The sequence below is a fragment of the Hylobates moloch genome, unplaced genomic scaffold (genome assembly GCF_009828535.3).
Source record: "Hylobates moloch isolate HMO894 unplaced genomic scaffold, HMol_V3 SCAFFOLD_23, whole genome shotgun sequence".
Taxonomy (NCBI): domain Eukaryota; kingdom Metazoa; phylum Chordata; class Mammalia; order Primates; family Hylobatidae; genus Hylobates; species Hylobates moloch.
Genome location: NW_026652298.1, coordinates 21,300,545 through 21,326,730, shown reverse-complemented (window position 1 = coordinate 21,326,730; position 26,186 = coordinate 21,300,545). Strand labels below are relative to the sequence as shown.

The 26,186-nt window shown below is 45.0% G+C and overlaps 1 protein-coding gene across 1 annotated transcript; it reads left to right on the top strand.

Annotated features, from left to right (window-relative positions):
* The first annotated feature begins 713 nt into the window (after positions 1 to 713).
* On the top strand, positions 714 to 3,354 carry FOXD1 (forkhead box D1). The gene has a single exon (XM_032144839.2). The coding sequence runs from the start codon at positions 1,225 to 1,227 to the stop codon at positions 2,650 to 2,652; it is 1,428 nt and encodes a 475-aa protein (XP_032000730.1). The 5' UTR covers positions 714 to 1,224; the 3' UTR covers positions 2,653 to 3,354.
* The last annotated feature ends 22,832 nt before the right edge of the window (positions 3,355 to 26,186 follow it).

The window sequence follows — 26,186 nt, the reverse complement described above, 5'->3', positions numbered from 1 at the left end:
TAGAGACGGGGTTTCACCATGTTGGCCAGGCTGGTCGAACCTTTTAGTAGTTTCTAGGTGCAATTTTTGTGCGTGTATTTGGGTTTTCACTAAAATTTTCTATTTCTTCTCCGAATTCAATTATTACGTTCTTTATTCCCATGACATTTGTCACATCGTCTCATTTGAGTGGCGTAGTTTAACTGTCAAGTCTCTAGGGCATTCAATTGCAGAGAAGTGAGTAAAACGCCAGTCTCACAGCATTTTTATTAACAGATGGCGGAAAACAAACGTCTTTGGAGTAAAACCGAAGAGAATGGGTTAAAGGGTCAATAAACAATTATTATCATGCTTAAATTGGGGGGCTTCGCATCAGATCCAATGGGGGGGCCGCTCGCCCGATCTGGGGGAGCTGGACACCCCCCAACCGACCCCAGAGCGTCCCCCAGGGGCCACCTCAGAGGACGGGGTGGCTATCCCCCCGGCTGGACGGCTCCTACAGGCTGTCGAGGGGTCAAACCGGAGTGTCGCGGGTGTGCTTCTGAGGTTAGGGTGGAGGACTAATTGAGGAGGCTGGAAAGTCTAACTCGTGCGGCGGCCCTCGGTGCAGACCGCCGCGTAATTCGGACATCAGCCCCTTTGGCAAGAAATAGTGAGGTCCCCTCTCCTCCCCACTCTTCTCAGCTGCTGCCTCCCTCCTACGGGTGAATTTTCTCTCCCGAGCAGGGCTGATTTCCTAGGCTTTCTTTCCTTTCCTTGGCAGCGCTCTGACGTGCACACCATGTGACAGGCCCCCTTCTGCTATAAGCCGAGGAAGGTCCGCCCTCTCCTGGACTCAGCCCTGGCCTCGCCGAGCTCTGTTCCTAGACTCTCACCCGTCCCGCACGTTCCGGGCGCCTGGCGTTCTGATTCGCCCGCCCGGGCCCCGCCACCCCCTCCTCAACCGACGGGGCAAAAGCTGCTCCGAGAGGAGAAGGTCAAGTCCTCCGCCCGGGCCGGGCGCGAGCGGAGCCCAGGGAGCGCAGCATCCGCGCGGCTACCGCGGCGGCGCAGGAGTTACAAAGTCGGCGCGCGAGACTCCGCCGCCACCCGGCAGCCCCGGCGTAGCTCCGGCAGCCGCAGTCGCAGCGCCCACAGCGTGGCGCCCCCCGGCCGGGCCTGCCGCCTGGGACCCGGGCTGGGGCGCAGAGGGAGCCCGGAGCCCGGCGCCCCCATGCGCCGTCCCGCCGCCGCCGCGTCACAGCTATGACCCTGAGCACTGAGATGTCCGATGCCTCTGGCCTCGCCGAGGAAACAGACATCGACGTGGTGGGGGAGGGCGAGGACGAAGACGACGAGGAAGAGGAGGACGACGACGAGGGCGGCGGTGGCAGGCCCCGGCTGGCTGTCCCCGCGCAGCGGCGGCGGCGGCGCTCGTACGCCGGGGAGGACGAGCTGGAGGACCTGGAGGAGGAGGAGGACGACGATGACATCCTGCTAGCCCCGCCTGCTGGGGGCTCCCCGGCGCCCCCGGGCCCGGCCCCGGCGGCAGGGGCAGGAGCTGGTGGGGGCGGCGGCGGCGGTGGCGCGGGCGGTGGCGGCAGCGGCGGCGGCGGCGGCGGGAGCGCGGGTAGCGGCGCCAAGAACCCGCTGGTGAAGCCGCCCTACTCGTATATCGCGCTCATCACTATGGCCATCCTGCAGAGCCCCAAGAAGCGGCTGACGCTGAGCGAGATCTGCGAGTTCATTAGCGGCCGCTTCCCCTACTACAGGGAGAAGTTCCCCGCCTGGCAGAACAGCATCCGCCACAACCTCTCGCTCAACGACTGCTTCGTCAAGATCCCCCGCGAGCCCGGCAACCCGGGCAAGGGCAATTACTGGACGCTGGACCCGGAGTCCGCCGACATGTTCGACAACGGCAGCTTCCTGCGCCGGAGGAAGCGCTTCAAGCGGCAGCCGCTGCTCCCACCCAACGCCGCGGCCGCCGAGTCTCTGCTGCTGCGCGGCGCGGGAGCCGCAGGGGGCGCGGGCGACTCGGCAGCCGCCGCCGCGCTCTTCCCGCCCGCGCCCCCGCCGCCCCCGCATGCCTACGGCTACGGCCCCTACGGCTGCGGCTACGGCCTGCAGCTGCCGCCCTACGCGCCGCCCTCGGCCCTCTTCGCCGCCGCAGCGGCCGCTGCAGCCGCTGCCGCCGCCTTCCACCCGCACTCGCCCCCGCCGCCCCCGCCGCCCCCGCCACCGCACGGCGCGGCCGCCGAGCTGGCCCGGACCGCCTTCGGCTACCGGCCGCACCCGCTTGGCGCCGCCCTGCCCGGCCCCCTGCCGGCCTCCGCGGCCAAGGCGGGCGGCCCAGGCGCCTCAGCGATGGCGCGCTCGCCCTTCTCCATCGAGAGCATAATCGGGGGCAGTTTGGGCCCGGCCGCTGCTGCCGCCGCCGCCGCGCAGGCTGCCGCCGCCGCTCAGGCCTCGCCCTCGCCCTCGCCGGTGGCGGCGCCGCCCGCTCCCGGATCCAGTGGAGGAGGCTGCGCGGCGCAGGCGGCCGTGGGCCCGGCGGCCGCGCTCACCCGATCCCTCGTGGCCGCCGCGGCCGCCGCCGCCTCCTCAGTCTCCTCGTCCGCTGCCTTGGGGACTCTGCACCAAGGGACTGCCCTGTCCAGTGTCGAGAACTTTACGGCTAGGATTTCCAATTGTTAATAACGCTATGTTAGCGCGCTCGAGGAAGAAGGTAGGAATCCCGGCTCCTTTTCTCGTCTTGGTGGTTCGGTGTTTTGTTCGCTCCTCCCAGCGCGGCCCCTCTCGACCTCGCGCTCCCATTTTCGCCGCTGCGAATTCTCGGACGAAACTGTCAACAGCCCGGGCGCGCTTTTTGGTTCTGCGGGTCCCTCTATTTATGCAAAGCCGACCTAGGCTACAGCCCCCCGATCCCCGACCTGGGGTAGGGAGGAAGAGGGTGCCAGGGAAGGGGGTCCGCCCTGTCCAGGCACTAGAGGCTCCCTTGACGTTTGGCAGATGAAAAACAACTAAGCCATTTTGAGGTGTAGAGATTCTCAGGTCCAGGCGTTAAAAAATAATGTTCAAAAGAATAATACAAAAATAGTAAAGGTCTTGAAGAATGCCAGCGAAGCAGTTCTTTTTTATTTGAGGACACTTGTCTGGTGTACTTTTTCATGAAAAGGAAAAAAATGGTTAACATGTTTACACAAGAAAAAAAGTCAAAATTATCATTTATTTCAACCTGTGTTTTGTATCATAACAGACGTGCGGAATTTTTTTGTACTTACTGCGTATTCTTTACAAGGAGTATTGTAAATTTTACTGGCAATTATTATTGTACTATTCTAAATGTAAGATTTTTACACTTTTTCAGAAATAAAAATGCTTAATTTTCAAAGAAAATACACCAAAATAATTGGCTTCAGTTGTCCCCTTCTTAGTTTTTCTTTTCTACTTAAAAAAAGTTTCTATGTGGGGTAAGTAGGAACTCAATATAGAACAGACAAATATTTTCAGAGAGAATTTAACAACAGCATCATGCCATGATTTTTCATTTGAACTTCCTAAGTGAAAACCATGGTAGGAGATCAGAAATTATTTTTAAACGACTACAAATAAGTTACTTTGGTATACATTTTCAGATCTGACTCTATGCCATTTTAAAACGCATTGAAGTATGTTAAAATTAAAGCCACAGGTACCCAAAGGTAATTTTATAGGAACTTTGCATTTCATTTTTGAGCTTCCTTCCTCATTTAATTTCCACTCAGTTCACGGCAATATTATATCTGCAGAAACTCTCAACATAATATGTTGTAATGGAAGTGAAACAAAGAGGCAGTCTAGTTTTAAAATTCTAATAGGAAAAATTAGTAGATATCATAATCAGTTAAGGAGCTTTAAAGCCCTGAATAAGGACATATTTGCATATATGAAATAAATCATATTTAAAAGTACCAGTATTTACAGCTACTATGTTGCAGCTGGAAGGAATGCGAGTAATTGTATAAAGAGGTTTTTCTCTTAAAAGGCCAATTTATTGAAATTCTGGCTTAAGTGAATAATTTAGGGTATTTAAGATAAACCTTCAACTTTGGGATGCTTTAAATAATAAAAAATGAAAATGTATCAGGTGTTCGTTGAACTAATTTATTGAATTTAGGTGATTTAGGTTTATCTTTTTCAATTTTTAATGTCTTTTAATTATTACATGAAATTTCTAGTTCTTTGAAAAAAAGTGAGACACTAGTTTTGATTACTACAATGTTGTGCGCTCCAAATAAAACCTAGGCATATGTAACACATAATTTAAATGTCTAACATTAGTGTTTGCAGCAGATTAAATCTGTGTATTCAATTTCTTTAAAATGTCTGGACAGGTATATATCTGAAGATTCGCAGATTTAACTCACCAAGTTAATGAAATCTGCATTATAGGGTCAATATGTTGCAATGATACTCATTCATGACGCCCTGCCTCTTTTTAGGGAGAAAACGGACTCTCACGGGCTCAAATGAAGTTCTTCCCCGTCCCCCCAACCCTTGTTAAATGTTTGAAGGAGGTTAAACCCTCTCACTCTGAAACTTACCACTAAATCTATAGATACAAATTGAAATACTGTTAGACCAAAGTCTTATATGCAAAAGTTACTTTTACTCTAGCCCCGCTAAGAGAGAGGAGTCATTGAACCCGAAAACGTCCGGACTCCACGCGCCGCCCCGGGTGGAGAGGGGTTGGCAGGCGGAATCCAAACGGCACAGACACTGCTGGCACGCCTGGTAGCCTTCTGTAACGCACGCATCTGAAATTTAGATCTGAAAATAATTACGAAGAGAGACAGCCAAGAACAAAACCGTGTGTATTTTTAATTGTTGCGCGATGCGTGGATGTCCTGAAATCGGAGAATTCTGGTTAATCTTGTCTCTCGTTCTTATTCCCACGTCTTCAAAAGTGCCAGGACCGGTCCCACCTCCAGGGGTGTCAGTGCATTTAAGAGAATGGCAAGAAGGCATAGGGCTATCCAGGCCTCGCTCCGGGTCCCGGGGTTGGGATCCCGCTTCACGCGCCCCCACTGGAGACCTGTTTTTAAGCAAGCCTGTTTTTAAACAGGTGGAGAGCAGCCTGAGCCCAGAGCTAAAGGAACGTGTAAACCCAAGCCGCCTCGATTCCGAGTTTTGCGTTCTGCCGCTCAGCTCCCCACCCTCTGCGTTTGGGGTTCCGTTCTTGGCCTTGCAGACCCTGCGGGCCTGCTCCCGGGAGGATGAGACTGGGGGAAGCAGGGCCGCGGGGCAGGTGACCTATGGGCTGCGAGAGGTGTGGGCCGCGGGGCAGGCGAGGGACGGGCAGGCCGTGGACCCTGGACGGGCGAGCCAGGAGCGCGGGGCGCGTCCCGTCAGGCAGTGCAGGCGAGCAGGTGCTGGAACAAAGGCCGCGGGGCCGCCAGGCTACCGGGGCCTTTGATGGGCAAGGACGTCTCCTCCTGGGGCTCCTCATTCGCATGCAAATCCAGCGCTGGTCCCCTTTTCTTTGTAGGCAAACAGAAGGATGTTTGTGTGTTTGTAGGAACGAAGCCTGCTTGAACAAGCCTTCCTCAATAGGCTGGGTCTCGAAAAATAAACCAGTTGGACAAACATTGGCCACCAGCTCTCCTCCTCCCAACTACAAAGTGTGGATTTGCTACAACTCATTAACCCGACGCTTTTCTCCCCTTCTCCTTGTTTCTCTGCTCATCAAACGCCCCCGTAGAGCCTCGAGACAAATGACCGAAGCTCAGTCGGGAGGGAATTGCAGTTAATAGGGAGAGGGATATATTGGGGCTAATGGTTCAGGCAGCTCCCGGAGAAGGACCACACAAAAAGGTGCCTCTCCATTCAGGGCTCTGTTGTGCGCGGAGATTTAATCTGCAGCTAGATTTAGCCAAATGTTATCTATTGCGGGGGTAATGAAGCCCTTATGGGTTGAATTGCTCCTTGTACCACACATGGTGTCATGACCTTAGATCGTTCCTTGGTTGATTTCTCTTTTCTCTATTGGGTAATTATTTTATTTCTTTAAAATAAGAAGCTAGTGCATCTTCTCAACAACGTGTTTCCTGTCCATCCTATTCCATGCATTTATTTAAGGGCCACTTCCCTTCCCCTTAAAAAAGGAAAAAAAGAAACTGGGGAGATGAAGGAAAAAAAATTGTGAAGACGCTTCTTATTTTTCACTCCCTGAAGCATCTGTATGTTTACACATCTCAACTTGTCTGGCCCCTACTTGGCAGCTCTTTCTTGGCCAAACTTTCTGTTGATGGATCTGGAATTCTGGATATATTTATTATCAAAATTCTTGCAGTGAATGTAGTAAGCATTCATCTCAGGACAAGGCTTTTCTGCCCTTCACAGTTTTTTTTCTTTTTTATAAACCTACCATTTCTTCCTGTAGCCTGTCCACTGAGAGAGTTGGGGGAGGTGGTTATTCTGATGGAAGGTGATTATTTTGATGGAATACCAGCCTGTGTCATTTATTAAAGGCTGTCTGAGGCCAGTGGTTGAGGCTGTGCCTGTTGTGTTTTTCTCTCTCTAGCCCCAGTGGCTCTGATTTCCTTGTTTGATTGAGGACCAAGCTTGGAGCGGCTAACGGTGTTATTACAACTGCTATTGATGGGTAGGGATCTGATCTTACTACCCAAAGCCAGGAATCAAGGACTCTAGTTATAATTTTAAAATTCTCTGCTGGCTACACATTCTGCTCACACCTATTTTTATTACTGACTGAGAAAAGACATTTTTGGGGCAATTTAGAGGTCATATCAGCATCAAACCCAGTCCAAATCAGAAATCTGCCCAGGAACTGCCCTAGTCTCTCAGGGCTCTTCCAGGGGGGAAACCATGCATCTAATTGGAATGCCAGGGGTCCATCACCCCCTTTAGAACTAAACCAGACGAGGACAGGCCTGGGGAGCAGAGGACAAGTGAAGTGGGCCTAGCATTGTTTGCATTCATTCTTGTCTCTGCCGGTTTCCTGGTGGTGCAGCTGGGTCACACATATACATACACAGGCATGCAAGCTCATTGCCCATCAGCTGCCACTTGCCTCCTCTATGATTTTGTAATTAGACATATGCTTTTTGTTGGTAAATGTGTTTGATGTCATGGCCAGTGAAACGTGGTGTGTTTATAGGGCAACGAATGTAAATGTGTAAATATGTTTAGTGTAAAATCTGGCCCTTCGACTTTAGCAATAAATACCCTGCCAACTTGGATCCAATTACATTTGACAGAAAGATGGAGAATCTGATCATGACCAGCTGCTCAGGGCTCTTTGGGGCTTATACTTTCCCAACTGAATTCACTTTTCAGATAATTTCTTTGCATGTCGCATCTCTCTAATCACATCTTTCCCTTGATGTGAACAGCTTGGGCTTCTTGTTAGTGTTGACCCCTCTGGCATGTAGGAAACTTCCTGGTTCATTCCTCCAGCTTCTTTCCTCTAGGAAAATACTAGTCAGTAAGATGCAAAGCACACACAGAGAAAACAACTGATGATTCTCGTAGATCTCCTTTGATTCCCAAGCCTCCATACAGGGTGGCTGGGAGGAGAAACGAAGATAACAGTGATGAGCTTCTGATGACTTACATTTAGAGTTTTTCTTGTCGTTATTATCATGAGCATACCACCTTGAAACAACTATTTTGTGCTACTCTGACTTTTAAAAGTAAAAGTTTTAGGGAAGTGTATGTTTGGAAAAGTGCACAAGTCCTAACAACTTTTCGCAGTGGCCACATATGTATTACATAACTAGCATCAGAGCAAGAAGCAGATGTTATCAGTGTCCCAGAACCCCTTTCCTGTCTATTCAGTCACTATCATCACCACACATTGACTTTGTAAAAGGACTCTCACTAATAATTCTCTCAGCTGCACTGTGAAATAGTGAGGACAAGAATTATTATTGACATCATTTTACAAATAGAGATATCAAGGCTCAAAAGAGATTAAATGACTTGCCCAAGGTCACAGCTACTGGGACTTCAGCATTTAAAACCCATCTTATTTTTGTTACATCGCACTGCCACTTTGTTGCCATCATTGTGATTTATTAAATGACAGCTGTGGTAGGGAAGTTTCCTTAGAGGTCACTGTGTAGAAGAGTCATTTATTTCTTAACACATTTTTTTTTTTTTTTTTTTGGCATTGTTGCCACACCCTCCTCCCTACCACTTCCACCCATGTCTTCTGAGAGATACTCTAGCAACTCATTTTAGATTCATTTGGAATTAATAGCTAATTATTTTAGAGGCATCAGCTTCCTCCACGTAGCTCTACATGATACACATGATACTTTCCTGGCATCCCTCCCGCCCCCCCATTTTTTGGCATCAACAGTATTCTTTAAAACATCACACACACACACACTCACATACATACACACATACACACACACGCAGCTTATTTTGTACCATTTACCCATTTCCTCAGCTTCTTTTGCTGGTTTTTAATGGTCAAGATCCTCTAGTTTAGAACTTTTGCTAAACTGCTAAGCGGGTCTTACAACCAGCCTTAGGGACACATCCTCCCTGTGTGGAAAAGGTAAGAATACATAAGGAGTCAGATCAACTGGTTTAACACTTAATGAGAAAATAAAAAATTTTTCTGAGGATATGCCCCTTCTCCCAGCATACTCTTGAAGATATTTTGTTGTCTTTGAACAGCTGCATATGATGTGGCTTGGGCCAGTCATCTTCGCCCCTATACAATTAATCCACCTGCCTTGCCAGAGGTCTCCTAAAATGCTTGTGGGGGAATTCTAGACTACCTGCAAGCTTACCACTGCCCATTGCCACCCAGAAGCCTTGTTGCAGCCTAGCCTCCTCAAGCATGGGCTGGGGCCACTGCTTTGTTCAGTTTGAAGACATCCATACCAGAGTCAGTGCAGGGATTGTGCGTGTAAGCTGCAGAGAGCAAAGGAGAGTGTGTATGGCAATCTTTCCAAGGGACAGTGCTTAATGCAAGAGAACGTTGATTTCCTGGAGAAAATTTGTTGTTTTAAAAACCAGAAACTTTTTTCTTTTTAATTCTAGAGTTTAAAAAATACAACAAAAACCTAGGCCCCACCAGTCCACTGAGCACCAGGAGAGGAACAGGTGTGGGGTGGAGGTGGGTGGGTACAGGCTGAATCTGAGGCCCTGCGGCCTTGCCTGGATCTCCCTGTCCCAGAGGGAGCCAGGCACAGACCAAGGATTCTTATTGCAATTACTGATCAATAATAATAGACTGGCAAAGAGGGGAGGGCAGAGATTAATTATGGCAGAAGGCAGAAGTGTCTTTGCTTACTTGTCTAGGAATTCCTGTTAAAATAGCTAGAAGACAGATCTTTTCAGCAGCAAAAGGAAGCAACACATTTTTGGAAAGGTCTACAAGAAAGGGTTATTATGAAGGAAAAATAACTGGTTCTCTATTTTTGCTTATTCTTATGCAGAGTTTCATATATGTATGAAACTGTGCAAAATTTTGTTCTGTTAGATGATTGACTATGGAGAAAAAAAATCACAAGCCAAAAGAAAAAAAATCTCCAAAGCCTGCAAGAGGAGAAAGAATAGTTTGAAATTAAACATTAGATCAGTTTTCATAATTATTTGCATTTTTCTTGTGGGGTAGGCGAGGTTGTGAGAATCAAATAATACAATTTGTGTGAAAATGCTTTGGAAAACTTAAAACCTGTATAATGTATAAGAATTATGATCCCTTTGTGGCTTCTTTCCACATTCTTATTTTTCAAGGAAAAAAGAAAAGGAAAAACTTCTAAATTTTGGCATATACTTAAATCCCTAAATTAGTTAAGAGAAATTTTTGGCCATATATAAAAATTTATCTTCAAAATTTCCATTCCTATCTATGAAATAAATTAGTTCTTCTAGATATAATGAGGATAAAAGAGATGGCATGTGTTTTCTCTTACTTCAGCCAGATGTGTATTTGGACAGATAACTTTCCCTTTCTAAAATAAACAAACCACTGGTGTTTTAAATCCGCTCTTCTAGTCTCTTGCTCTATTTCTTTCCTCTACTTATCTACTGATCATCTCTTTAACCTCTAAGCTTTGAAAAGTGGGATTAGTCTGCATTATTTATTGAGCACCTGCTATATTGCAAATCCCTTTACTCCTGCTTTAAATATAAGAAACAAATTAAAGAATTCCTGCCACCAGTAAGCACTCACCATGGAACAACAAGAGCAAGCCATTTTAGCAGGAAACAATGGGGTGGAGGGAAGGTTAGCAAGATATATTTTTTAAATCTCTCCATTAAAACGATTTATTTTCATTACCAAAAATCTCCCTAGTGTCTAAATGAAACTAATAATAGCTTCTTGACAATATCTTTCTCGTGTGGCCAGTTTACTCACAAAATGACTAAAACGCGTGAGCACCTTTGCCTATGTGGTATGGAGGCAACTCAGTGCCAGAAGTTTCCAGGCACTGTGAATTTGAATTTCTTCCCAAGTGTTTACAGCTTTTTACTAATAGATTGAATCCTATCCCTAGCTGCCAGTTTTCTGTGAAGAGCTGAAAAGGAGGAGGGTGATGGTTTGTGATCAGGCCCTCAGATATCATTGTGAACGGAGACTGTCACCTATTCCGAATGAGTTTAGGCTCACATGGGTTTGTGAAGAGTTAAATACAGAGACCCAGTAAAACAAAAACAACAAAAACCCTAGGGCACTTTTTTTTTTTTTTGCAGGCTTAAACATTTTATTACAAATAAAAAAATTAAAATTAAACCAGGTATATTTTCCTTGTTAAACTTTTAAATAAATACTTGCCCACTTGCTGAAGTTGTAGTCGCATCTTCAAAATGCAGACAGCAAATCCAGGTTTTGGACCACTGGGGGTGGTGCATTAAGCACCCAAGAGTTTTTCTGCATTTAATTCAAGCATTTATTTCACCTTTGTCATTGCTAAGGAACTGCTTCCAAATCACCAAGTTTGGGTCTTGGTTTTTTTTTTTTTTTTGGTCTCCAAAGGTAACTGGGGGTACAGAGCAGAAAAATAAAATGTTGAGGCATTCTGTGCTCTGTTTTTCTATTTAAGGAATTTACTATTTCTTTGCCTTCCTCCCCGCTTCCTGGCCTCCCTCCCTATCTGCACAGATAGCAGGACTCCAGCAAACTATATCCCACAGGTCTTTAGAGTTATGTAGGATAGGATCCCTTATTTTAGGGAGTTGGTGGGTGCGGGTTGTTACTGTAACTCTATTCTGTAACTAAAGCTCTGGCATGTAATAAATCTCTCCCCAAAGACTTTTGGATCTTTGATTTGAAAAATCGGATTCCTTTTGTGGAAACAGTTGACAGGAACCTAAAAGGATTAGTTGCATTCCACATAGGATAATTTTTACTGGCAACATTTTGAAACGATTTGGTCCCTTTCAGACCTTAAACAATGTCCAGAAAAATGATCTAACGAGACTTTTATTGTTTTCCTTTGTGTGTGAATCCGCTTGCGCCAACATCTCGATGGGGTTTTGACAGGGTTTTGCTCCTGAGCATGGCACTGAATTAATTTCTGATCGCCGTTTCGACTCGGTTAGTTACCTCCTTCGGCCAGGGTCCTGGCGGTGTTTTCCCGGCGTCAGCCCTTGAAATGGCAACGGGAGCGGGAGGCTCGGCCTCTCGGTGGCGCTGTGTCCGGGAGGGACGCGGGGGCCGCTGCGCGCTCGCCCGGGGCCCCTGCAGCTCCGGCCCCCGACGTCGTAGGGGCAGACGAGGCAGCGCGCACTCCCCAAACTGCCATCGTCAAACGCTCCCGGGGCCCTCCATCCACGGGAATGAGACGCGGAAAGGGAGATAATTCGGCTTCTCTCTCTCCTCCAACTGCCCCCCTCCTAAAGCCCCAAGCACAAAGCCGAGAGCGGCCCGCCTTCCCCTCGCAGAAGACCGCCGAGCTGCTGCGAGCCAGCCGCGGGCCACGGCGCCCCCCGCCCCCCAGCCCTCTCCACTGTTTATTTTGTTGTCAGCGGACTTATCAAGATGTTAGTTTGCAGGAGGTTCTGACCTGCCCGGGCGCTTTGGCTGCTCGGCCCGGGCTTTCCCCTCTGTTTTTACACCTGCATAAACTCCACCGCACTCCCCTGTCTGATTTATAGCCCAATTAAAGGTTCAGTGTTCTCCAAGCCACCCGGGCTGCTCCCTTCCCCGCCTCCCGCCGGCTGCGGCGAGCGCAGGAATGCGCGGGGCCGGGGCCTGAGGCCGGGCCGCGGCCGAGGCGGTTCCGCGCCCAGCCACCCGCAGGAGCGGCGGCGCGAGTGACCGGCCTGCGCCCGGAGAAGGGCAGAGAAACCTCGGGCACAGCACCCAACAGCCGCGCGCAGAAAGGCCTTGTCCCCAGCCCAGAGTGATTTCCTTCCTGGGGTTTCGGCCTGAGTGGGACGAGGCGCTCCCCCGACAGCACGCGAGGCCAGGACGGCAGGGCGCTGGGAGCTGCCACGTGGCGCGGCCCGACGCGGAGGCCAGGGGTCGGGCCGCTACGCCGCGTCTCCGAACGATTTTCCGGGTGAGGAAGGGGCGGCCGCGGTGCCCGGCGGGGCGGAGAGGCTCCGGGCTGGGGCGGGAGGCCGTGCCCGCTCGACCGCGGCCCTACCTTCCCGCCCGCCTCGCTCGGCGAAGGCCGGAGACCGCGGCCTGGAGACGCTCCCCGGGGTAGCGGGTGCTTCCAGCTGCCGGGCTCCGGCTGTGGGCGGGAGGCGCGGGGGGTCAAAGACCGCCCAGCCTGCGATCCGGCCAGAGCCCAGCCCCAGCGCGGGCTTCGGCTCTAACTTCCTTCTTTGCGGCCTTTTCTTTACGCAGAGAATAAGCGGCAACCCAGCCGAGATTGGCAGCATTGAGCATCTTCCTAACCCAACTCTGTCTTCTTTCCATCTATCAATCCACCTTTCTAATTAGACTAATTAGGAGCGCTCTGCAGTGTCGCTAGGCCCAGGGACTGAACCGCTTAGGGGTTGTGAAAAGACGCCTGAATGGCCTCGCTGGGGGCCGGGCGGGGGCCTTTGCGACCCATTCAGCACAGAGTAACAGTGGCTACATTTATCCCTGGCCATTGAAAAGAGGCTCGATTAAAACGTTTGGGAACTAATGCCACCCTGCATCCCCTCTCTAATTAGAGGAGCCCAGGGCGAAGGCGAGAGCGCCCGAGACCCCGCAGACACTAGTTCTGTGCACTACTGCTTTCCGCCCTTTCAGCACAGGCGATTTCCTTCCCCGAGACAAAAGTCCACCACCTCCCCACCTGTTGCCGGGTCCTTGCTTTCCCACCCATCCCGAGCCCCTTCGCCCTCATCCCAGGCTGAAGTCCCCGCCAACTGCGTTACAACGCACAGCCCAGACGTTGGGGGCAGCGGAGTGGAAAAAAGGCGCCTAGTTCCCTCCTTCTGTCTTGGAAAGCATCCTTTTGCATTCGGTAGGCTACATATTTTCCTCTCCATCTGTCTTCCGTATTTCTCACATACTTACCAGCTCCTCCCTCTCCCCGTCCTCACTTTCAGCAACATGGAATTTCCAAGTAAGCATTTGGGAATGAGAGGAAAGTGGCTCGGATGCCATCCTGAAGTCACTATCTTGGCCAAACATTATGCTGTAGGAGTTCCTCGCTTGCATAAATAATGTGTATTTTTTGTTACCAGTTTTTTTTTTTTTTTAAAGAAATGTGTGTGGAGCACCTACTGTGTGACTAGACAGACAGATTCTTACTATACTCCTCAGTCGTCTTCCTTCCCTCTTAAGTCTATCTCCAAATCTGTCTTAAGAAGTTAAACCTGACTTGGTTCAATTCCTTAGGCAAGCTGTTGATTCTGTCCCCATAGTTTATATGTAGATGTATTTTTTCTTTGTCTTTTTCATGGCTCATTAGAAAGAACTGCAGACACAAGATAACAGGGAAGCAAAAGAGAAATGAGAAATAGTAGACATATTGCAACTACGGATTTTGTGTGGGGAGGGCGTTGTTTGTTCATTTTGTTGATGAGAAGTTGTTATCTAATATTTTTACAAAAATTTGAAACAAACTTTGCCCTAAAATAAAGGTGACCAAAAGGGGTTTGATTTCCTCTCTCTCTCTCTGTCTCTCTCTCCCCCACCCCACCCCCTTAATCCTTCTTTTTGGAAAAGAGCCAGATGTACAAAGAAATATCATCAGGTCACTGTTCTTGATCTTGTTAATTTAGAAAATAGAACCTCAGCAAAAGATGCTATTAACTAAATGTCAACCCACAGCATGCAAAATTCCTTGGATCCAAACTTCAAAAAAAGGAATGAAAGATGTCATGTGAGTGAAAGGAATCATGGAATTTTTAAAGGCCTAAACTGATCTTAATAGGGTTTTATTGCTTCCACACTCTGCTTCACAATATTTTAATTTCACAGTTACAGTATGCATGACATTGCACCATAAATCTAACTAGTTTAGAAACTGGGAGGGGCAGAGAAGAGGAAAGAGGTGAGAAAAGCCATTCGTTTGCATTGGAGAAAATGACAATTTGTAAGATGTAAAAATTCCTGGAAACTTTGAGAGGAAAAACCAAAATCGATTCTGCCTGTGATGTTATCACCAAACCTCTTATTTTTTCATTTCAGTTGTTAGCTTAACTTTTAATTAAAGAATAACATAGATACAATAAAGTATCCAACTCCTAGTGTACATCTTGGTGAATTGTCCATATATATGCACCTGTGTAGCTACCGGAGTTACAGAGTATTTTAAACACCCCAGAAAACTCCTCTGTGCCTGTATCCAATAAATGTCATTCCACTTCCAGCCACTGTTCTCATTTCTCTCACCACAGATTAGTTTTACATGTTTTTGAACTTCATATAAATGAAATTATACAATATGTATGGAGTCTCTTGATTGACTTTTCTTTTACTCATCAGTATGTTTGTGATATTCATCTGTTCAAACTCCTATTTATAGAATAATATAAATGATGTCAATTTAGATAGATAAAGAATGGGAAGCAAATGCTGGAAAGCTTTATCTTAACCTGAAATTAAAACATATGCCCCTCCCCAAACCCCAACATTTCATTATCAACTAACAGAGGTAATTTTATGACTACAAGTAAATAAAATTAAATGATTTACACATAGTAACTGCTAGTTACATCATTTTCAAGATGCAGTTGTGGGTAAGTGTAAGTGGAGCAGAAGCCACAAGCTGTTTTGTAATTGGATTCTTTTCCTCCTTGCCATTTCGTTCCCTAAGACTAGTAGTAAGCACTTTGGGCCTCTTCACAAAGAATGGCGTGAACTTGAGGGGGAAAGTAAATTGTATCCTGTGTGTTCCACCTCAGCCGTGCAAGTACTTAATGCAACAGCCTCTCAAGAGCACTTTGAATTCTGTTTGAAGTAAAGTGATCATTTTGCAACTAACATAGCAGTCTCTACTTTGTCTCATCTATGGGTCACCATACAGACCTGTTAACTTTGAACAGAGCAAACCTGCAGAATTATGATTGTCCTGTTCACTCCTAGCATCCCCAGAAATTCACCCACAAAAGCCAGCCACAAAGCCAGAATTCACAGTAGAATTCATGCTGCGAGTGACTAACCAGAGGCAACCAGTGCAGCCCAACATTAGTCCTCCTTCCCTCAACAGAAACAGAAGGCAGCCAATAGGACTTTTTTTTTTCCAGGAAGGACAATATTTTTAGACAAAGGCATGTTTATGACATGGGAGAAATTATAAGGGCAGGCAGAAGAGCCTGAAGTGAATTTTTCGTCACTTATGCTGGACATTGGTAAACGAAGTGATGAACACATCTTTTTATAATTTTAAAGCTAAAAATAAATATAAAATAAGGCTTGAAGTTCATACCCAGGAAGACAATGTGAAGGCAAAAAGCCATCTCTATTGAATTATCATAAGACCAAATACATTGAATCAGCAATTTCCAAAAATAATTAGAACTACCGACCTATTAGAATAGCTAAAATAGCAATAATACAAAATGCTAGCAAGGATGCAAAAAACCTGGATCTCTCCTACATTACTGATGTGAATGTAAAGTGGCACAGTCACTCTGGAAAATAGTTTGTCAGTTACTTACAAAATTAAATATGCACTTAACCATTCAGCCCAGCCACTATGTCCTAGGGCATTAATCTCAGAGAAATGAAAATTTATGTTTGCAGAAAAACCTGCACATGAATGTTCATAGTAGCTTTATTTGTAACAAGAAGAAGAAGGAAAGAAAAAAGACAACCCATATGTCCTTCAGTGGTGAAACTCTGGGATATGCATACAAAGGAATACTACTTAGGAATAAAAAGAAATAAACTACTGATGTGCACAGCAAATAGAATCTCAATGGCAATATAGGGAAAACAGTCCACCTCAAATTGTTACATACTGCATATTTCCATTTATGTGACATTCTCAAAATGACAAAACTGTACATATGAGAACAGATTGGTGGCCTACACAGGAAAGGGAAAGGGTGGGGGTCGGAATGTAAGAGGGGACCAGGAATGAGTTCCTTTGTATTGATGAAAGAGTTCTGTACCTTGTTATGGTGCTTGAATTACACATGGGATAAAACTACATAGAACAGTACACACGTGAATGCATGTAAAACTTCGCAAAAACTGAGTAAGGCCTGTAGTGTACTTAACAGTGAAAATACGGCTGGGCGCGGTGGCTCACGCCTGTAATCCCAGCACTTTGGGAGGCCGAGGTGGGCGGATCGCAAGGTCAAGAGATTGAGACCATCCTGGCTAACACGGTGAAAACCCGTCTGTACTAAAAATAAAAATACAAAAATTAGCCGGGCGTGGTGGCGGGCGCTTGTAGTCCCAGCTACTCAGGAGGCTGAGGCAGGAGAATGGCGTGAACCCGGGAGGCGGAGCTTGCAGTGAGCAGGGATCGCACCACTGCACTCCGGCCTGGGCAACAGGGCAAGACTCCGTCTCGGGGGCAGGGGTTTGGGGGAAAAAAAAACAGTGACATACAATGTCAATTTCTGAGCCGGACATGGTAGCTCACGCCTGTAAGACATGGTAGCTCATGCCTGTAATTCCAACACTTTGGGAGGCTGAGGCTGGTGGATCGCTTGAGGCCAGGAGTTCAAGACCAACCTGGTCAACATGGTGAAGCCCCTGTCTCTACTAAAATTACAAAAATTAGCTGGGCATGGTGATGGGCATCTGTAATCCCAGCTACTCAGGAGGCTGAGGCAGGAAAATCGCTTGAACCTGGGAGGGGGAGGTTGCAGTGAGCTGAGATCGCGCCAGTGCACTCCAGCCTGAACAACAGAGGGAGAGTCTGTCTCAAACAAAAACAGAAACAAAGAGAACAAAAAATACACACACACGCACACAAAAAAACAGTGTTATACAATACCCGTTTCCTAGTTTTGATATTGTATTGCAATTACATGTCACCACTAGAGAAAGCTGGGTGAAGGGTGTATGGAACTGTATTTTTGCAACTTCCTATGAGTCTATAATTATTTAAAAAATAGTTAAAAGAAAGTAAAGGATCCTTCAGTTTCTGTGTCATTAATAAAACTCCACTGATGACAAGTGCTTTCATTGTCTTTTTCAATAATTAATAAGGGTAATTATCTAGCTCTGTCCTTGCAACAGGTACTTTAAAAAACTTCATTCTTTGAAGGTAGATTTAATTTTGCAAATAGTCAAATGTCACTGAGTCAAATATGTTGCATAAAGCGGATGAACAAATTTAGTAAAAAAAACAAAAAACAAAAACTAACATATCCTTGAAGAATTATCATCTTGTGTGTCTTGTAAACTGGTTACAAAAGGAGAGTTCTCAAGATGTCCTCAGGAATGGCAGTACCATTGATATTGGTGTGCTCCCAGGGTGATTGCTTACAAGAGAACATGCCTGTAAGTTTGATGAAGGGTAAAAAAAAGTTGCGTCACTTTTTAGTCATGCTTTAAAGATGGTTCTTGGATATATATATGGCTAATTTTAGAAGTAATATATTAAACAAGGTATCAAATTTTTAAAAGATAGCATTTATTAATCTTTTTCTAAGACAAAGCAATATACATTATCTTAACTGTTTTATAATTTTGAACTACTGCAAGTGAATTTTTTTATTTTTTATTTTTGAGACAGAGTTTCACTCTTGTTGCCCAGGCTGGAGTGCAATGACGTGATCTCGGCTCACTGCAACCTCCGCCTCCGTCCTGCCTCAGCCTCCCGAGTAGCTGGAATTACAGGCGCCTGCCACCACGCCTGGCTAATTTTTTGTATTTTTAGTACAGATGGGGCTTCACTATGTTGGCCAGGCTGGTCTCGAATGAACTCCTGACCTCGTGATCTGCACACCTCAGCCTCCCAAAGTGCTGGGATTACAGGCGTGAGCCACTGTGCCCGGCCATGCAAGTGAAATTTTTAAAAACTCTACACGTAATTGTAACTCCCTTTACCCTCTACCAAAGCATAAGGGTGACTCAACCAGTACTACCACTAATTAAGTAGCAAAAAGTCTCTAATGATGAAGAGCATGTTCAATCTTTGTGCTCAATAGGAATATGGCACAGGTTTAATACATATCCCGCCCATGAGATCTGGCCTGCCGATCTGTAAGTGGAACATGACATAAAACAATCTAAATTCCTACTGTAAGCATTCCAAATCATGAGTGACTGGGTTTCAGACAAGTTTCAAGCCCTGATGCCAATGTTTTAACCATGGTACTTGTTCCTTTCCTTGAATGTTTTATTGCTTTATTATTTTATTTCCACTAGGAATTGTGGAGTTATAAATATTATTAGTGGTTTACCGCTTTTGCACACATGTATCCTATTATTTTTGGAGATCTATATGTGGAGAAAGAGACTGGCTACTTTCATTGCACCCATTCATCTACCTGCTCACATAGATGGGCTCCTGTCTATTTAAAGAATTCAGAAGAGACCACACAGATTCTAAGAAACTTGAGCAGAAGAACTACGTTGTGAGTAGCTGACAAAATGGTTTTATTATAGAAAAATCTCTAGTAAAGATATTAAATTTTTGTTCATTTCTTCTTTTGCTTGAAAACAGTTTATTTTAAAAACAAAGCAACTTATGATACATTACTTTGCTCTATAATATCCTTACATAAATTCTTAGAAAAATTGTGAATATTTTCATTTAAGAAGTCAACAAAATATATGAAAAATTAATAACAAAGAAAAAACACTTCTTATAAAATGCTATAAAAAGTGTCAAAACTTGGGCATTTATTTTGAGATTCTTGGATCTGTATAACATTATAGCCATAAAGTAGCATAAGGGGTGAAAAAAATACAAATAAACTTCACATTAAAATACTTATATTGTAGGCTGGGCATGTTGGCTCATGCCTGTGATCCCAGTGCTTTGGGGGGCTGAGGCAGGAGGATCACTTGAGGTCAGGAGTTTGAGACCACCCTGGGCAACAGGGCAAGACCTCCATCTCTTAAAAAAAAAAAATGATCAAGGGGAACCAAAGACCCAGATTTAATCATCTATTCATTCTTCTTTTATCGTGAGCACCTACTGTGTGCCAGGCATAGTGTGATGTGGATACAAAAATATTAGACATCTGGTTGGAGGTGGTGAGATATGTATACTCACTGAAATAAAACAATTCTTGATGTGTTGTCATAGAAATATGAACTGATCGACAGGATTGACAGAGAAAAATAACTATCTGGGAGGGATAGAGAAAGCTTCCCAGAGGAGGTAATATTTTAGATGACCTTTGAAGAAGGAACAGAAATTAAACTTGTAAATAGAATGTATAAAAAATAGCAGCATAATTCTCACATCCAGTCATTCACCAAGTATAGTTAATTCTTCCTCTGTAAAAACTCACCTTTTCTCCCTTCTGCACTCCCACTGTTATCATCAAAGATTGGGCACCTATTACCCTATTCATGTACCATTGAAATACCTTTTTCTCTCTGGTCTCCTTGCCTCTAGTCTTCCCATTGCCCAATATGTGCAGCAGACTAAAACTTTCCAAAACATCTTTATCGTGCTACACTTCTGCTTAAGAAGTGAAAGTGATTCTCTACTGATTACATGATGAAGTCTTAAGTTCATCTTATGTTCAAGACCTTTTACAACTGGGCCAAACTTACTATCCCAGCCAACACCACAATTTTCCTGCAATTTGTACTATTGATGTTATAGTCCATATCTGTAAGACCTTTTCCTTCTTACTCCGTAGTCTTCATAAGACCCTACTAAGACTTTTTTCTTCTTCATGAATACTATTACCCCATAAAAGCTACCACTACATAGATAACATGTATGGAGTACTTTAGGCTAGGTTCTTTGTTAAGTATGTGACATAAATTAGTTCATTTAATTCTCACAGCCATCCTACAAGGTTTTTAAGAGAGAAACACTGGGCCAGGCATGGTGGTGCACACCTGTAATCCCAGCACTTTGGGAGGCCACAGTGAGAAGATCCCATGGGCTCAGGAGTTTAAGACCAGCCTGGGCAATGCAGTGAGACCCCATCTCTACAAAAAATTAGCTAGGTGTGTAGGTGCAAGCCTGTAGTCTCAGCTACTTGGGAGGCTGAGGCAGAAGGATGGCTTGAGCTAAGGAGAAGATTGAGGCTGCAGTGAGCTATGATCACTCCATTGCACTCCAGCATAGGTGACAGAGTGAGACCCTGTCTCCAAAAAATAAAAACAAACAAACAACCCCCCCCCCCAAAAAAAAAAACAGAAAAGAAGGAATCACTGAAGCATGAGAAGGTTAAGCAGCTTACCATTGTCATATATCTGTAAGTGGATGAGCTAGAATTCAAATCCAGGTGGCTGGATTCTTGAGCCTGGGTGCTGTTACTCTTATTTGCCCCCAGTGAAGGACTCATTTCCCCAATCCCTAGCAATTTTTTATGTGGACCACTACTTACCTGGTATTAATTCTATATGAGCGTTTGTGAAGTGCCAATCTTTACTCAGTCCACTATTAAGTTTCCACTATATTTCAAGCTACTTAAAAGTAAGGCCATGCCTTGTAATTCTTTGCATTTCCATAATTCCATGTACATAATTAGCATTGAATAAATATTTTGACTGATTAATAAATTGACTGATTTACCAGGTGAATGATGTGGATAAAATAATTTGGAGTCCATTGGCTTTGTCTACTTACCCAAAAGCAAAACAGTAAAGATAAGAAATTGCTCTAACGATAAATGTTGGCCTAATGGATCTACACTGTCCAACTAGACTGGTAGGGTTGTAGTAATTTGCCCTTTCAGATACCTGGCATTCGCACTGCTATGTTGGATGCCTGCTGATTGGTCTGACCAAAAGTTGTAGACTATTATAGATGTACAGTCATGGGTTGCTTAACAATGGGGTTATGTTTTGAGAAATTTGTTGTTATGTGAACATAATAGGGTGTACTTACAGAAATGTAGATGGTATAGTCTACCACACATCTAGACTATATGGTGCAGCCTACTTAGGCTACAAACTTGTTCAGTATGGCTATACTGAACACTGTAGGCACTTGTAACACAAAGGTAAGTGTACCCAAACATATCTAGACACAGAAAAGACACAATAAAAATAGAGCCTAATCATCTTATAGGATCAATATCTGTTAGTGGTGGTCTGTCATTGACTGAGACATTGTTATGCAATGCATGACTGTACTAGGTATCAGAGCTTAGACGTGAACCCAGATCTTCCATCTCCAGAGCCTATATTCTTTCTTACAACACTGTGGAGGCCTCCCAAAGATGAAGAGTTTGAAATGATGGTAAAGAGACCAGAAGGAACACAAATGGGGAGGACATTGCATAGCGTTTCATGGCTATGATGCTAACTCACTTCAGTTTGCATTCCTACTAGAAGGACCTAGTACATATAATTAGCTATTCTTAGCCACCTTATACCTTAGGAGTACAGTTGTGGCCATTACAATATTTTTTGGGTGGGGGGCAGGAAGTGGTAAAGAGTATAAGAAGAACCCTTTAAGAGAATTAAGGTATATTAATAAGTCTGGCATTTGTACAACTGAATGAAGTTTCTACTGCTGATTAGCTTTTCTGAAGCTTTGTTTAGTTCCTTTTGGCCTCACAACATGCAAAGTACTAGGCTTTGGGGTTAGGTGCATGAGGTTCACTAGGTTGAAAAACTGAAATCCCAGGTGAAGAAAAACTAAAATTCTCTTCTAGATTTGCCATATGATGTACCGTTATAAGCTGTCTCCTAGTTTACGTTGCAAATCATCATCATTAAAACCATGAGCAGTAGCAAGTATTCCCATGACTGGGATCGTGGTCTTGTAAGAGGGAAATTGGGAGGCCCAGCAGCTCTACTCCCTTTGTTTTTAGGGCAATACTTCTCAAATTTTTAAGATGCTCAGAATAATCTGGTGCGCTTCTTAGAACACAGCATATTGGGCCTCAATCCTAGAGTTTCTGACTCAGTAGATCTGGAGTAGGCCTGGAAATCTGCAGCTCTAAGAAGTTCCTGAGTCCCCCACAGATACCAAGGGACGACTGCAGATAGAAAGGTAGGTAGATGAGAGGTAATTTATTAGGGAAATTGGCTCACATGGTTATGCAGGCTGAGAAATCCCACGACAAACCGTCCAAAAGCTGGAGACCCTGGATGCCAGTACCATGGCTCAGTCTAAATCTGAAAGCTTCAGAACTAGGGGAGCTGATGGTTTAATTCTCAGTCTGAAACCAAGGGCCTGAGAACCTAGGGGGCTGCTGGTTAAGTATTAGAGTCCAAAGGCTGGAGAACCTGGAGTTCTGATGTCCAAGGGCATGAGAAGATGGATGTCTCAGCTCCAGGAGAGAGAGAGAGGAAACCACCTTTCCTTTGCTTTTTTTTGGTTCTTTCTGGGCCTCTAGGTGACTGGGTGGTGCCTGTCCACATTGGATTTCCCCCCACTCAGTTCACAGACTGCCAATCTTCTCTGGAAACACCCCAACAGACACACCCAGATATAATGCATTACCAGTTCTCTAGGTATCCTTAATCTAGTCAAGTTGACACCTAAAATTAACCATCACAGGAAGTACACCCCTAATGGTCACCAGTGATACAGAAGGCAGCTACTGACATGCTCCCAGTGATGCACACCTCTTGGAATTCAAACCGTGTGTAATCCCCTCCCCTCAAGTGTGAGCAGGACCTAGTCACTTTCCTCCAACAAAGAAAATACAGCTAAAGTGGTGGGGTGTCACTTACATGATCAGGTCGCAAGAGACTGTGTCTTCCACCTTGCTAGTACTCTCTCGCCCACTTGCATGCTAGCACTGATGCAGCCAGCTGACATGTTGTGAGGTGATCTACCTAGAGGCCCACATGGGAAGGAACCTAGGGAGGCAAAGCCTCCAGCCAGCAGGCCTGGAAGAAATGAGGCCTCAGTCCACCAGCCGACCGGCATGGAACTGATTCCTGCCACCAAGCAGATGAGTGACCTCAGAAGTGGACCCTTCCAATTCAAGCCTTGAGATGACTGTAGCCATGCAAGAGACCCAGTTAGGGGATCCAGCCAAACCGTGCCCAGCTCCTGACCCATAGAAACTGTGAGATAATAAGTGTTGTTTTAAACTGCTAAGTTTGGGGGTAATCTATTATACCGCAATAGATAACTAGCTAGGCAGGAGAAGAACAGTGGGGAGACTTGAGAAAAACTGCCTTAGTGTGAGTGATGAGAACCTTCATGTAACGAAGCTATTCTGGGCACTGTACAGAACCAGGTCACGAGTCTTTATTCTCTGGGGTTTAAATTATTTATGTTTTACTTAGAGAATCATCTTTAAATGGGAATGTTTATTTAGGTATCCTATTGCTAGTTCTCAGAAGTTCTCATTTTGCACTATAACAATAGCTATATGGAAAACAAAATCCTAGCGGAGTAAACAAATTCCATTTGTTACTCTGTCTTGTAACCACACACTTAAGCATCTAAGTGTCATGAGTATTTTATAATAAATTCACGTCTCTTAAGAAGCAAGTTCATATAGGTAGATAGGAGCTTAAAAGTGTTCATCTTTAACATAATTTAAAATTTAAAGTAAATAACCAAAAGGATCATTTCAAATTCACATGTTATAAATGCCGCCATATTTATTTAGGTGGGTTTTTTATGGTAGAGAAAGAGATCAAAGGAAATATGTGTAATGTTTTCCATTTTGTCAACATATCTCAAGACAGATCTATTAATACAAATCAGTACTATAATTCTATCGTAAAAGACAAATAGATTATTGGATATTTTTTACAATGACTACATGACTTTTGTGGATTAAAATCAGGATGATCTAAATATTAGTAGATTAATTTATGTGGAGGAAAAGTTACAAATCATTCACTTAAAAATTGGCTTTGTGCCCACATTCTAGAGGCACACTAGGGAGAGTTGTAGCTGCACTGCTAGTGTCTATACAGAGTGAATTTCAGAACATAATTTATGTAGATGAAGTGTGCAGAATGTTTTTATTTGTTCTACATCTCACTGTCTCACCTCTGCATGAACTTCCCAAACCCAGATCTACTCCAAATATTCTTACTCCCCTTCTCCACACTTCCCTCCAACGTGTTTGCTTTGGCAACTTTCATGTTCTTACAAACAATTCTCCCAAGGAAATCAATCACTCTTGCACCCAAAGAGAAACACTGTACACTCAATGCGATGACAAAATGAAACATGTCTGAGGCAAACCATGTGTTCCCGCGTGTCCGGGATTATGCTATTTGCACAAGGAACATGTTCCTAATGTGTTTGGCTTCTGTTACCCCTTGTGATTGCAACTTTCATTGTCTTTTGGAATTTATGATTTCAGAAGCAACTGCTTGGACCCATTTAATGGGACACTTTTGGAATGTGAAGCCTGGGGGATTCACTGGGCAATGTCATGCTGTTGTTTTCAGGCAAATTTGGCCCATATAAGGATACCTATTGTTTAAGGAATTGTGGGGAATTGATTCTGTTTTGGCACCCCAGACAAATGGCTTACCTAAATGACATGGATCCATCATACTTTGAAAGTTCTTCAGTTCATCAATGACATTATTTGGGAAGAAATACTTTCTGGCAAGTGAGTGAGGCAATGTCATTTTAGAAAAGAGGTTTTCTGGCCAGGCACGGTGGCTCACACCTGTAATCCCTTTGGGAGGATTTGGGAGGCCAAGGAGGGTAGATCACCTGAGGTTAGGAGTCAGAGACCAGCCTGGCCAACATAGTGAAACCCCTTCTCTACTAAAAATACAAAAATTAGCCAGGCGTGGTGGTGCCTGCCTGTAGTCCCAGCTACTCAGGAGTCTGAGGCAGAAGAATTCCTTGAACCTGGGTGATAGAGGTTGCAGTGAGCCAAGATAGTGCCACTGGACTCTAGCCTTGGTGACAGAGTGAGACTCTGTTCCAAAAAGGAAAAAAAAAAAAGAAAAGACCTTTTCTATGGTGCTCTCCTCAGAGGTACTCAAGGTACTTGACCAAATTCAAATTTGTCTCTCAATTTGGCAGCATATTTAATTAGGAGAGAGGCAACACTATTGCCAGTTCCATTTTTATAAGCCTAAGACCCATGAGCTAACCAAATCCCTGTCCTGTTCTCTTTGTTCTGAATGAAGGATATCTACTTCCTTACACCAAAGATTGTCATAGTAGGAGGCTGGTTCTGGCCCATCTGGCCTTTTACCCGGGTTTCTGCACTGTCTTCTGCTGGAGTTCTTCAGTAAGCCCTGGGTTCATTTCCTGTCATGACTCCACCTACCTACTGGGGACCCTGGGAAACTGTTCCATTTAAGTTTTTTTTTCTATATCTCATTAGTCTTAGATTTTTTAGAATGACAAATGGGGTGAGTAAATTTTCCCAGTTTGGTGTCTAATACATTAAAAAATTAAATACATAAGAATTAGAACCATCAATCACTCCCATTGTAGCAAATGAAATGACACAGGCTCAGGGAAGGCACACAACAGAATCCAGTCATAGGTGATGGAAAGAGGCTTTAGTTTAAAAGAAACAGGGAGGCAATAATTAATTCATTGTTGAGAATGGAAATATAATTCTACCCAGTAAGGAAAGTGTTGATACTAAAAATCTTAGGCTTCTATTAAGAGAACTGTGGTCCCAGGGGCATTGAAATTAACATTTAGAATCATCCCTCACATACATTGGGGGACACTGTATGCATGAAGAGGGGCCTATGTATGGTGCATGGTTAATGTCACAGGCTTGGGAGTACATATGCCAATGATTGGAGACCA

Bases quoted from the DNA above. Each gene is read 5' to 3' on its own strand.
- FOXD1 (XM_032144839.2), top strand. From the start codon at position 1,225: ATGACCCTGAGCACTGAGATGTCCGATGCCTCTGGCCTCGCCGAGGAA.